This window comes from Aedes aegypti, chromosome 2 (assembly GCF_002204515.2).
Source record: "Aedes aegypti strain LVP_AGWG chromosome 2, AaegL5.0 Primary Assembly, whole genome shotgun sequence".
Lineage (NCBI taxonomy): Eukaryota > Metazoa > Arthropoda > Insecta > Diptera > Culicidae > Aedes > Aedes aegypti.
This window is the reverse complement of record NC_035108.1, coordinates 378403383-378417537: the sequence shown is the minus strand read 5'-3', so window position 1 is coordinate 378417537 and position 14155 is coordinate 378403383. Positions and strand designations below refer to the sequence as shown.

Sequence of the window (14155 nt, the reverse complement as noted above, 5' to 3'; positions counted from 1 at the left end):
ACGTTATCTTACGAACTTTAAAAAACTTAGAACATAATAATCAATTTTACCGAATGTTCTTTCAATACACCATATGAAAATAAGCTTTCAAACAAATTTCCGCTCAACTAAACGTAATTCTAACGAAATAAATGTTCCAAAGCAATTCGACCATATGTACTTTCGACCAAATGTCATTCGACCAAATGTCATTCGACGAAACGGCCTAAAGCCGTCCCAAATTTGCTTCATCCTTATAAAAAATCAATGTAGGTGGCAAATTCAGGAACCGAAATTAAGAGCACGGCGAATACTGGTGCATGTATTCTGAATTCTCTATCGCAGTTCCGTTCTTTTTTATCTTGCTTAACATTTTTTTACCAAATCAATAATGTTCAAAAGTGTTTTGATTGATTTTAAAACATAGTTTTTATTAGGAAAGTTAATACTGGTACACAAATCTTATATCTCATAGAGTATGGTTTCAGTAATTGGATACTAGTGTAAAATAAATGTTTTATAAAAGTTAGGAGTGACGTAGCTAAGAAATTCAATGTCTTTTGACCAAACGTCAATCGACCTAATTCCATTCGATCAAATGTCATCAAATCTGCTCTAAGAGAGATTATCATCTAGTATGCAGAGTACTTATGATAATCTATGAAATAAGCATAAAATCATTACTAATGTAAAATATTTGACTGTAATTTTCGCTCATAATTGACCTGCTTAATTTCATAAACAAGCAATTTGGCTCGCCTCTGCTTAGCTTTCCGTACATAATAACCAAATCACAATTTTGCAATACAATCCATACATAATGATGCCTCCCCATTGTATTGCATACGATGAACTCGACGGTCAAAACAAATTTTTACTTTCATTCTCTTGCAATGATGATCGATCATGTGAGCATAGACCCCTTGGATGGTTCCCATTATCGAATTATTTTTGTGCTTCCGTTTTGGTTTTTGTTTGTTTGTTTCCATTTCCATATTACGAGCATTTCTTCCCGTGACTCCACTAAAGTTTTGGAGTTTTAATTTACCGAGCTTCTTTTTTCTCCTGCCACAACTTATGGCTACCAGGTTTTGTTCATTGTGTTTACTGTTTTGTTTGTTTTCTTGTAATGGTTTTCTGGTTCTAATGTTCTTAAAATCGTTCACATATGATGTTACTCAACATGTGTTCCAATTTTGTTTGAGTTTTTATTTACTTTCTTGAACCACGTGAACTTCATATCGGGTGGCCTAACCAAAATATTTTTCCATACAGCCCCTTAGCAGTTTCAGCTTCATCGCTTTGATTCAAATTCTTGTTAGCAGATAGTTTGAAAGAGTGTACAGATTTGAAACAAACAATCGATATTTATACCTCAATTTTATTTGCCGTGATCACGATTTTTTTTGCCGGCGATTCCGAACAGTACAGAGTCAGAGTTTGCCGCTCACATTTGCTCCAGTTCGAATTGAAGCCCAACAGGTGTGAAATTGCTACTGCGCTTTCGGCTTCCCAGCACGCTGCGGGGGAAGATTTTGTATGCAAATTACTTACTTACCTACGCATTGTGCCTCGACGGTGAAAACTTACGGACGGAGAGAAAAGTGCTACGCGTCGCTGGATTGATGATGAAATCTAAACGCCAACCACTTGGTGGTGTCGGGGGGCTATAGGCGGCAGCCATCAGTACATCGTAAATTATAGCCCTGTTAACTACTAATGATGGCTCCCAGCGCCGCGTTACTTTATGCGTTTAGTTATGATAGAGCATCCCCTGCCCAAAGTGCCTTTTGACTGTTGGTGAGAGAACGTTACGCACAAACAAATTGTATGGCTGGATTACGACAAAGACTTTGACGACGACTACGACAGTAGTGACGAAGTCATGAGTAATTCGGTTTCATCGAATGGTCAGGAGAATGATAAGTCTTCGTCTCCGCCGTCCGATGATTATGAGGTCTTCGATTACGAAGAAGTTTGCGAGAGCTTTCCGTACCAAAGGATTTCCTCGATGGGCGATGAAGATGACTACGAACAGGAGGATGGCTGTGGAACTCCGTTGAATCTGGAGCTTGCACAGCTGCTCAATCAAGGAATCGTATCGAAAACGAAAGCAAATTTTGGCATTTCGAAAAACATCGAAACTTTGGAGAAGAGTACAATAGAGTTGTCCAATCCGACGGCCTTGAATGGAAGTCCTCGGAGGAAGCCACGGGACCTAGCAAACGCAACGATTTATCAACGTAGTCCGGATTTGTTCCTACGTCGAAATGACGACGAATACTCGCACATTGATGACGACGTCGACGAAGACGTTGATTTTGTTAGAATGAAGACCAATTCGAGACAGCCCTCGGAAACGGTGTTTGAAAATGGATCCGGCGATCCTTCCCCTCTGTGTGGTGAAGGGGCCGGAGGTGCCTTCAGATTCATTGAGCCCACTACATCGTACCATTCGGCGTATGGATTCGATACTGAGCAGATGATGTTTGAAGGTATTCCGTAGTGACTGCTGTAGAAAAGTAGCTGAATGTGGTTTTTAAGTTCACGCTTTTTATTAGTATAAAACGATAAGATATGATTTCTTAGTCGATTTTTTTGTAGACTTTAGAAAATCACAAGCTTTATTCTTTTGAGATATGCACTTAGAAAGTAAATTCTTCGTTTCGTTAGTTATCATTCTGTTTCAAACCTTTTTGATTGTATATGCCTTAGAATAACATCATCTATGTTGTTACCCATCACTGGAAGAAATGCCCATAGATCCATCTTACTTTGATACCTTGGCTGTAACAGCATAGCGTCATGCTATTTCCGGGCGTATTGTATACACTTGACAGTGTCCGTAAAGAGCAACCGGAAGCATCAATGTTTTTACAGGGCGAATTCGACGATTAAGGGGCCTTCCTTAGCCGAGTGGTTAGAGTCCGCGGCTACAAAGCAAAGCCATGCTGAAGGTGTCTGGGTTCGATTCCCGGTCGGTCCAGGATCTTTTCGTAATGGAAATTTCCTTGACTTTCCTGGGCATAGAGTATCATCGTACCTGCCACACGATATAACTGTGAAAGTGCTCATAAGAACACTAAGCTGAGAAGCAGGCTCTGTCCCAGTGAAGACGTTAATGCCAAGAAGAAGAAGAAGAAGAAGAACCTTCTACGATTTCATTTTGATAGAACTAATCGTCAGGCCTATCCTCAATGTCCTAATAAGAATCGAAAAAGGAGTAATAGGCATAAGAAGTAGCACTGACAAATGCTTCTTTATTGCTTTAGGTAGGTTTATAACTTCCGACAGCCAGAAAAAATGTGTTTTGGCACTCGGTTCATAAAAGTTTTCCCCTATAGTTTGTTTCAAATTCAAAACCGTAACTTTCCTTATTCCGCCTACACAGCTATGAGATATGTTTCCCAAAAAAAAACATAATTCAAGCTAGGTTTCAGCCATAAATCCCACTAATCGTCACACGTTTGCTTACCATTTTCGCCCGGGAAAGCACACCGCGGTTTCCACTATTCAATTAGGTGCATGGGAAACCGCCGCACCACCAAGAAATTGTCCTCAATTTACAAACAAATCGTGAATCCACAACCCCAATGATCACCTTTCATCCGCAATGTTACCACCCCCTCCGACGCCAATCAGTCGCTCTATCTCACAATAGAGCTGTTGCGTCCGAGCGACCAGAGAGAGCTCCCGGGGAATCTGAGCTGACCGTAAATATCTTGCTTAGTTTGTCCGGAGACCAACAACCCATTGTGTTTGGCTCGTGTTGCACTTCAATAAATAGAATGTAAATTAGCTCTACAATCAATTTGGAGCGAACTGCCGCGGCGCACGGTGGCCGTACTTCATAGGAAAGTTGGGCAAAAGTACAAATCTTGCTCAAATTGTTCCAAACTCTAATTCATCGATAAAACATGATTTTTGAGTATAATTCAATGGAATTTTTCGACGTAACTAAAATTTGACATTTAGAAAACATATTTGGTTCATAGATCAATAGCAACATCAAAGTATACAAAAAAAATATTATTTGTACGTCAATTATTCTATTTGACGCATACAAAGCCATAGCACATTGAACACCCTACAAAATTTAGTAACACAATGTAAGGAGGATGGTAATTTTAAAGTGTTTCCTATGTACTTCACAACAACGTTGAAAAATTACAAAATGTTTTCATATTCTGAAGAACTGTTTTACAGCTTTCATGTATGTACAATATGAGGCTCTGATTTACTGAAAAACTATGAGCCGCTGTTCATATAAGTTGTCTTTAACCAAAGGAACAAATTTCTTCTTCAAAATTTCATATAGACCCCATTATTTACTTTTTTTTATTAAACTTTGACTAATAATGAAAGCACATAATTCTATTATGGCAAAAGATTTCATTGTAATCATGAAAACACATTCTCTTATCCTCCTCCATCCTCTAAAATTGAACAAATTTATATTTTGAATAAACAAGTGCAATTTTTGAAGGTGGAAAGTTTATCACCAAAGTAAGCAACAATCAAATCTCGCGTAACTTTTCAAAAAGAGCTATCGAACATCGAGTGGCCCCTTTTTGTTGACTTTATCTTTAATTAATAAATGAGACACATAAGCCTCTTCATTTAATGATTTTTTTTTTTACTTTTGGAGAACGAAACCTTCGAACTTTTTGCTTTAGTAGGTCGTTTAGCTCAGTGAAAAAACGTTCTATATAGCAAAGTTATGTCAGAATATACTAATCAGTGGTGGAAATGTTTGCATCACGAAGCACCAAATCAACGCAAAACAAACATGATAGATACGTATACATGCTTGGTAATTTCGCACCCGCCTACTCAGGAGCACTTTCCCAAAGGAATAGCAAATAAGTTCGCGAAATTTTACTCGCGAGTAACCGAACCAGGTATGATTTATTATGGTTATGATAGAATAGACAAATCAATTTTATATCCATCAAATCGACAGGAAACTACCAGTTTATAATAAAATACCATTGAAAACCAGAAATCTCGAAGGGGGCAGGGGAATAGCTTTTTTCCAAGCGCAAGTGACTCTGAACAGTACCGAACACGTTCACTAATTACTTAAGCTTCGTTTACTCGCGAACACGACAGATGCGAGAAATCAGCACTCTGATGCTCGCGAGCAATTTGTTTTATTTTTGTTCCGGTTCAGCAACCATGTTCGCCACATTCCATTACTGATGGTAATCAAGAAATTAAATTTTTCTACTAATACAATAAAAGTAAACCTTGTGTGTTTGAAATTAAAGAAAAAATCGCACTTTTGTTGATTGACAACATTTAGTATGGATTTCTTACATATTTGCAGCGAATCGTTCCATCCATTCTCAATGAATATTCTGGTGAGATTAACTTTATGGCAACATCTTTTATGGATGATGAAAGGCGAGGTCCTTAAGCTATTCTTGGACAGAATTTTGTTTAGCTTTTGACAAGATTCTTGGCAATTTTTTCCATGGGCTCTTCCCAGGCCTTGTGCTTGGTTTTATGAAGAAAAGAAAATTCATGTAATGTCATAATCCTTCGAATTTCCTATAAATTTTAGTGGATGAACGGCAACCCAGGTATCCTCCGTAGTTTTACCCACTCGACTGAAAAAATATATGGTGGGTGTTCCCACTAAAGACTTTTTACGGCCCTTTTGCTGTAAACCATAGCATTATATTGTTTAGAAATTTATCTCAGAAGCTATTTTTCTAAGTAACATTTAATTACAGCTCACAATTCTTTCAAAATTCCAATCGCTTCAGACGCACAGTGTTTTGAAAATTTTGAATTTATTTATAAATCTTAATAATAAATACACTCATGGACAATACATTTACTACTTTTTAGATTTTCCTTTCAAAATAGTCATCTTTGATAGGCTAGATCTCAGTTATTTCTAAACTGATTGTAGCATGTCAGACATAACTGGAATTTCAACATATATTTTTGAGTAGTCATCAATCACGAGTTCAAAAGTTGTTATAATTTGAATAGAATGAACTTTTAGACGAAATATCTTTTATCTAATCTATTTGAATTTATTAAATTTATTTAAATGTATTATTTATTTCTTTTTTTATCTATTTAAATAAAAATGGAATGGTGTTTGTATGTCACGAAATGGCTTGAGAACGGGCTATTGGATTTTGAAAATTGTCTCAGAGTTATATTCCTGAGGTACTCCGATGTGTCTACGTATTTAAAACCTTAGGATATTCACCGGGAAAGTAAAAAAAACAGGAGTGAACGGATTTTGTATTAGACGTTTCATGGCGTTTTCAACAGCCTTTTTGATGGTAAAACAAAGCTTTCCGGGACAAGTAGTTGTAATAATTTATCTGATAACATGCAAGCCCCATACATACAACTTTTTTGAATACCATGAAGCTAGCCGCTATCGCTTTTGAATGGAAAAATCACTCAAAAATATATGTTGAAATACAAGTTTGTCTCAATTGTTATGGAAACTTCATTCAAATCGGTCCATAAATAACTGAGATCTAACCCTCTAAAAAGGATTATTATATTAGGAATCGAAAATTACTTACAAATTAATTAACCAATACTTATAGTCCCAGGACCAAGAGTTGAATTCTGAGATAATTGAGAATGTCTCCCACTTATTGCTCTCTGTAAAAAACATGATCCGCAACACATCATGAGAGTAAGTTTATCGTCTACTGCTACAGCTCTGATTATATCTGAGGGATAACAGTACATGATAAAACCCATCTCAAAAGCTCCAAACCTCTCTCTTCTTGGGACTCCCGTTCGCTGTTGCTATTTATCAATCTTTTTGCATCGCTTGATCATAGACTGATACATATGTGATGTTTTTCTTCGCTTGCTTTGATCGTGCTTTGGAGGATGTCCCTAGAGAAATTGCTGGAAGTATTACCAGAAAAATTATTTGAAAAAACAACCTGTAAAAACACTAGAGAAAATTTTGAAATAGCTTTAGGAGTAATTCCACGAAAAAATGCTAGCAGAGTTTCCTAGATATCCTAGAAGAGTTTTAAGAAGGACTCCTGAAGGCATCTTTGGAAGAATTTCTAAAGAAATTCTTCGACAAATTCTTCAGGAAATCCTACAAGGATTGATGGATGTATTTTTTAAAACAGAAAGAAACTCTGAAAGAATTCCTGAAACCAATAAAAAAGATCCGGGAGGAATCCTTGGAGGGATTCTTAGGATAATTATTGGATGAAACCCAAGAGGAATTCTTGGAGGAACTCCTGGAATGCCTGAAAGAGTTACTGAGGAAATTTCCAGAAGAATTCCTTAAGAAGTTCAAAAAGAATTCCAGAAGGAAACCTTGGAGATTTTTCTGGTGTAAGCCTTTGAGATATTTTTGAAGGTATTCTTTGAGATATTCATAAAGAAAAACGTTTTCTAGGAGGGATCCATAAGGTATTCCTAGAGAAAACTCTGGTGGTACTTCTGAAAAAAATCTCTGGAGGTACTATTGATTGCTAGAGAAAACCCCGACGGTATTCCTAGACAATTTATTGGAGACATTTTTAAGAAATCCCTAGAGACATACCTGGGGAAATTCTGAAGGTATTCCTGTATGAAACTCTGGCGGAATTTCTGTAGGGATCCCCGTAAAAATCACTGGAAGAGTTACTGGAGAAATCCCTGGACAGCTCCTTTACAAATTCCCGGAATTTACAGAGGTATCTTTGAAGATATTTCGCTAGGAATGTCTGGTGTGTTCCTGGAGATAAACTTGGAGGCATTCCTGAAAGAAACCCTGAAGATATTCTTAGTAGAATGTCTAGAGATATTCCTTGTGTAGTTCGTAGAGGAAACCTTGGAGGTATTTTGAGAGGAATCCTCGGAGAAACTCCTGGAGTTATTGTTAATAATATTTCTGGAGAAAATTTTGAAGGAATGTAATTTAAGGTATTCCTGGAGAGAGCTCTTGAAGTATTTCACGAGAAATCCTTGAAAATATTTCTGGAGCCATCCAAGGAGGTATTTTTGATAGAACCATCTGAGGAAACTTGTGCAAGAATTCCTGTAAGAATTGGTTTCTGTTTGATGGTCAATTCTTTTTTGATTAGAACTACCCGGGAAATACGAAAATCGTGGGAAATAACGGAATCCCGAGAAACAGAAAATCATTTCCCGGGAATTATTCCCGGAAACTCTAGTGCTTCGAAATCAATTGAGAACGAATTTTGCAATGCCTGCCCAGGACTATGATGCCAGTGAATAAAAATTTTAGCAGACATCTGTACGTACAGTTTACATGATGTAGAATATTGAAATGCTCACAAATCGAAAACAAGCTAGAAAAGATATCAGGGAATAAATTTTAATGCTTCATTTTTTTTACTTTTGGCCAGCTTCTAGCCACTGTGCAGCGGTGCGGTCCAGTTTGCGCGATTTTTGCTCATATTACAACTACCCTTCAGGGGAGGCTGTAGTCATATCCATTAAATCAGCAGTGGCCAGTGCGATTTTTGAAATTCGATTGTTTTTCTGCTGGGAAATTTCTGCGGCTTGTTCGGCTACTGTCGTCGCTCCTGCTGCGGGGTAGATTTCACCCAGGGTGCAAATTTCTCCATCCTTCCGCGTCACAAATCGTGGGAGGTTCGAGGCTATGGTCCAAGTGGAGAAACAATTTGAGCAAATCGTCGTTTGGCAATCACGACTCAGCGGTAATGTGACTTTGTGCAGCTCGCCACGTGACCCTTCACCGGTTAATCGGGGGTGAAATTCCGCAACGACCGAGATTTGGCGAAAAGGTTGTGCGATTTACCGACAATCGACCACAACGACGTTGTTTGATGATGATTGTTATTAAAACATTAGCCCGTGTGCAGTGTGACTAACGGTCGTACTGCACAACGGTTGTAACTTTAGTTTGTCGCCCTCGTAGTAAGTCGCCAACGCGACTTTCCCGATCAGTGAGGGTTACCAAATTAAAAACACAATTATATCAACTGTTAATACTTATTGTTTTTTACAGATATGCTTATATTCTAAACTCGTTTTAACCCGACATTGACTTGACATCGACCAAATAGACTTTTTATAACTGATCCAACTTTAACTCGAAATCAACCTGCAATTGTCTGACATTGTAATCCGACTCGCACCCCGACATCTTGTCGACATATCAGGTCAAGAACATCCGATATGTTTCCTTTATGGACTAATCGACCCTCCAACCTTCAGATAGCCTAAAGTGGTGACACGACATGCTGAAACACTTTTATCAGCTTATGTTATAACACATTCTGTTACAAACAAAATTTGAAATAAATAACATCAGTTGTAATAATCATGTTTTGCTCTTCTGATCGGGTTACTGGTTTATTCGCGTGTCGGTTAACGACACAGTCAGGCCAAGAAGATAGATGCGTGTAAATTGTTTCGCCTTTCAGCTGGTGCTCTATGATTTTCCATGTGCGCAACCAACCTGTTAAACTCCACAAGCCAATCATGGCATTTTCTTCGGTGGATGCGTTTAGAGCCTTACAATACGTATGTAACCCTATATCTTCTTGATTGTAGGTATCGTATCACATGGCAATTTGACGCGACTTGTTATTAATACTAGTGATTATTGTTGACTTTGGGTGTTCGTTACATCATGACGGTTTGGATATATGATACCGAGTGACGACACTAAGTACGCTTAGATTTGATAGGAAAAAGTATTACATTAGTATTTAAGGCTGAATTACAGCAATGAAGGGTATTTTACTTTCCTAATGCATTGTGGTCATTTTTGGCCCAATTTACATGGGTCAGTGTGATCAATATTTTTCTGTTTCATTAAAAGGCCTAGCAAAGAAAAGAGTACGAAATCATTTCAATTAGATATGCCGCGAACAGATATAGATTCATAAAAAAGAAAATGATAAAATACCGTGCAACTATCGATCGACCCACTCATTAACTCCAAGTTGCCGCCCAATTCGATGTTCTGCAACACTCATTAGGTCGTTGCCCAAATCAGTGGAATGTACCTCGACTGAATGTAATCGATTATCTTGATTTCGAGGCTTTTCCTGTCCGCGTGCATATTATTTACGTATGCATGAGGGATGCTAGACCAGTCAAAAGACGAGCAACTTTTTTTTTTGGGTATTCTATGAAATAACTTCACGGGCCGTATTTATTGAACTCGAGGGCCACATGCACCCCGATGATCGCAGGTTGAGTACCACTGTATAAAAGAGATCCAAAAAATGTAAGAGATATCCAATTAACGTTGCTGATCGTTTCAGCTGAGCTACGAAATATAATTGAAAAAATAGTAAAATAGTTTAAGCATATAATCAATCATACACCCTCAACATTTATCACTCTAATTCAATGTATCTCACATTTCCAAATATACCAATTTTGGATGGGGAGAAAATGTTGACGTGTTATTCGCTTTAAGGAAGCCATTGAGTCCTCTGTACTTCGATTTTGATCGTTGGAAGAATAGTTTTAAATGATGCATAAAAAAGCCTACATTTTTAACCGGTCCCTCTATCTACGAAACGGATTTTTTAAGCGTGAATTATTAAGTTTAGAACTAAAACAATTACATGCAGCAGTTATATCAGTTCATGATAGATGTAGTACATAAAAGATGTTTAATTTTGATAAAAAATCTATAATTTAGAGTAAAAGCATATACCGCAATAGTTGGACAATGAAATTTATATTTAATATAATTGCTGCCATATTTAATATTATTGCTAGAAACATTTTTCATATTATTATGATACCATCTTGTGAAAATATTTGGTACCATCCATACATTTATTCATTCAAACAAAAGAACTCTGTTTATCCTAACTCAGTAGTTTCTTTTATTTGCAAATATTTTTCAAATGAACACAATGTGTTAACGACAAATCACGCGAATTGATTGAAAATCGGTACACATGCGTGAAAATGCTAAGAAAAAAAAATTATCGCAGGGAAGCAATCCTTCAAAATTGCATTGTATTGCTGAAAGTTAGTTTAATATTTATTTAAAAGGCTCCGAAGTTGTAGGGTATACTTAAGTCAACAAATCAATTTCTTATTTAGCGACTATTGGTTTCACATGGAAAAACCTAGTCTATTTACATTAAAATTGCCCAGCTATGATAGAACAGGAGACGAAATCGGTAAAAAATCATTCGATTCTGTTGATTTGTTTTCAAATTGTGACATGAAGTAATGAATTCGTTTCATATATAGATGTGTCCAAAGTCACATAAATTGACTGTACCGTGCAGTGTCATTAACATGAAGGGAGCATAATTTCAATGCTAGAACATTGTGTAGCATTGAATGCACACTTCCGTGCAAAAGTTTGGATTCATCCCTTTAAAAACATACAAAAGTGTTTGGTCTATATCTCTGTGATTACACATCCAATCCAATCCAATCGTATGTATTTTAAAGTTAAGCTAAGCAATCAATGTAACAGTCATTCAAGTCATCGTGCAAAAGTTGTGGTTCACCCCTCAGTATGGCAATACTCAGCGTTTGGACGGAATGACACGTGTAAATGAACGTAATTTTAAAACTAACCCTATAAATGACGTTAATTTGATGATACTTGTAGTTAAAAATACGTCATGCTTGTAAAATTACGTCCAATGTGACTGATTTTTTTTTAATGTGAACAAAATTCATTTCAATGTGACGGAAAATTACGTCTTTTGTGACTTAAATTTACGTCATTTATTATCTTCAATATGTCGGGCATATATGACGTAAATATCAATGATTTTTCAAGGGTGTATGCCCCAAAGTTCATATAAATGCGTCAATTGAAAAAGTAATATATCCATTTGTAGAAAACTTGACTGGAGCACAATATGTCAACACCAAAGGAGGTACTCGCGGCTCTTTATTGCTATCCCAATGTGTTGCTGGTTCTTAAATGTAAATACAAATCGACGACCAAACAATGGTGAAAGCATAATCAATTTTCTCGAAAACATTTTTTAATCAATTGAGTAGAACTTGCAGATTAAACCGCCAGCAGCCCATTGATTATCTGAAATTTTGCGAATAATTATTTTTACTTTTCCGCGTTAAGCCTCAAAGCTTGTTCTGGACATGGTGGTCGACTTTTCAATTTCACTCCCATTTGACAGCCGCCTCGACACCTTTGATGACGAACCATTCAAAAATGATACATGACGCTAATTATGCAACATCAATCCAAAAAGTTATCTATCAGTCTTTAAAGAAAAAGTCGATACTTCTAGTGTCGAACCATTCGAAAATTTCTCCTTTTTCTTTTCTGGCGTTACGTCCCCACTGGGACAGAGCCTGCTTCTCAGCTTAGTGTTCTTATGAGCACTTCCACAGTTATTAACTGAGAGCTTACTATGCCAATGAGTATTTTTGCATGCGTATATCGTGTGGCAGGTACATTTATTTATTTATTTATTTATTTAATTGCTACGTCTTGGATCAATATCTTAATCCGCCAGACTGTTAATTTAAATACTTAATTCTATGTTTAAAAGTACATTTGGACACATTAAAATCAAAATAACATCCTACATCATTGAATGCCCGCAAACAACTAGACATTGGGCAGTTCTGTCCATATGTCGTTCTATGCGGTCGTATAACCAGCAACTGCCTCTCGCGGAGCTGCCTTGTCGGTGCGTAAAACCTCAGTTCGTTAGTCAATTCCGAGCAGTCGATGTTATTGGACAACAAGTCATACACAAATAATCGCTGAATCTTAGTTTGTCTGGACGTCAATGTTTCCAAATCTATCAGCCTACAACGACTTACATAGTCGGGAAAATTCGTTGGATCGTTCCACGGTAACTGCCTTAAACAATAGTGGATGAAACAGCGCTGCACCTTCTCAATTCTGAGCATATGCGTTGCATGGTATGGAGACCAGACGCACACTGCATATTCCATGACGCTCCTGACCAGCGAGCAATACAGAGCCTTCAGCGTGTACACATCGCGAAACGATTGCGAGTTTCGTCGGATAAATCCCAACACAGCAAATCCTTTCGCTGTCACGGTGCTTATGTGTTCAGTGAACTTCAACTTATAATAATAGATAGTATTACGCCTTATAATAATAGATAGTATTACGCCAAGATCACGAATGGAAAACACGCGCTCGATGATGTTGTTACCGATTGCGTAGTCGTGAGTCACGTACGTTTGGCGCCGCGTGAAGGTAATAGTTTTGCACTTGTCTATGTTCAGTTCCATACCATTCTCTGTACACCATGAAGATATTCTATGCCCTGGGAAGTCGAGAAAATTTCCAACCCGAAAAGATCCTCGACCGGTGGGATTTGAACCCACGACCCTCAGCTTGGTCTTGCTGAATAGCTGCGCGTTTACCGCTACGGCTATCTGGGCCCACATTCGAAAATTTAAAGATTTAAAAAACCAAAAAAATAATTATTTAACTTTTATGCAAAATTTGAAAAAATGTTACCGACCGTAATATCCGACTATTCACTGATTGTTGAACTCACACACAAACGTAGTGTTCCCTACTCTGTCTCGATAATAATGTAAACCATCATATTAAATACATTAGAAACAGAATTATGAAACGAGCTCACCATCTGATATCCCACCTCGGCTATTCAACAAGAAGCTGACAAAATTGATAACAGTAAGGTTAAAATAATACGCTAGTGAAAAGCCTAGATACACACTGTGTAAATTTAAGATGGTTTTAGAAGCTCAAGTGTGAATTACGGTGGATTATACAGCCAAATCTCTTTTTACGCACCTAACTAAGAGCGTAAAAAGAATTGAAGCATAAAAAGAGGGAGCGTCAGTTGGAATTCGGAGTGTAAAAAGAGATCGAATTTTTAGCGTAAAAAGAATTAGAAGCGAAGAATAGCTTTCCGTTTGTTCTCAAGGAGTGTTGCGAAGAGGTGGGGTTTAATCGTGGTTCGTCTCAAGGGTATCAATAGGGATGACGGAAACCATAGTCTGACGCCATTTTTCAATCCAAGATAGCGACTTCCTGTTTATGGAAATCACTTGAAACCCATGCAATATAGGTATTTTTATTAACGGGACAGATGAGTAGATGCCTTCAATCGATGTCTAACGATTCCAAGATGGCGACTTCCGGTTTGAGAAAGTCGCTTAAAACCCATGCAGTATGAGTATTTTTGGAACGGGAACAATGGAAATCGATAGCTAGCGCCTTCCA

General features: G+C 37.4%; 1 protein-coding gene across 12 annotated transcripts in view; it reads left to right on the top strand.

Annotated features, from left to right (window-relative positions):
• The window catches only part of LOC5565300 (trafficking kinesin-binding protein milt), a 312518-nt gene that overhangs the window by 219907 nt on the left and 78456 nt on the right, over positions 1-14155 (top strand). The window contains exon 1 of one of the 12 annotated variants that reach the window (XM_021846823.1): positions 1255-2474. The exons of the other annotated variants lie outside the window; for them this stretch is intronic. Within the exon in view, the coding sequence (XP_021702515.1) occupies positions 1865-2474 (610 nt within the window). The 5' untranslated portion in view covers positions 1255-1864. Of the gene's footprint in view, positions 1-1254; positions 2475-14155 lie in introns of those variants that run through there. 12 annotated transcript variants of the gene reach the window in all.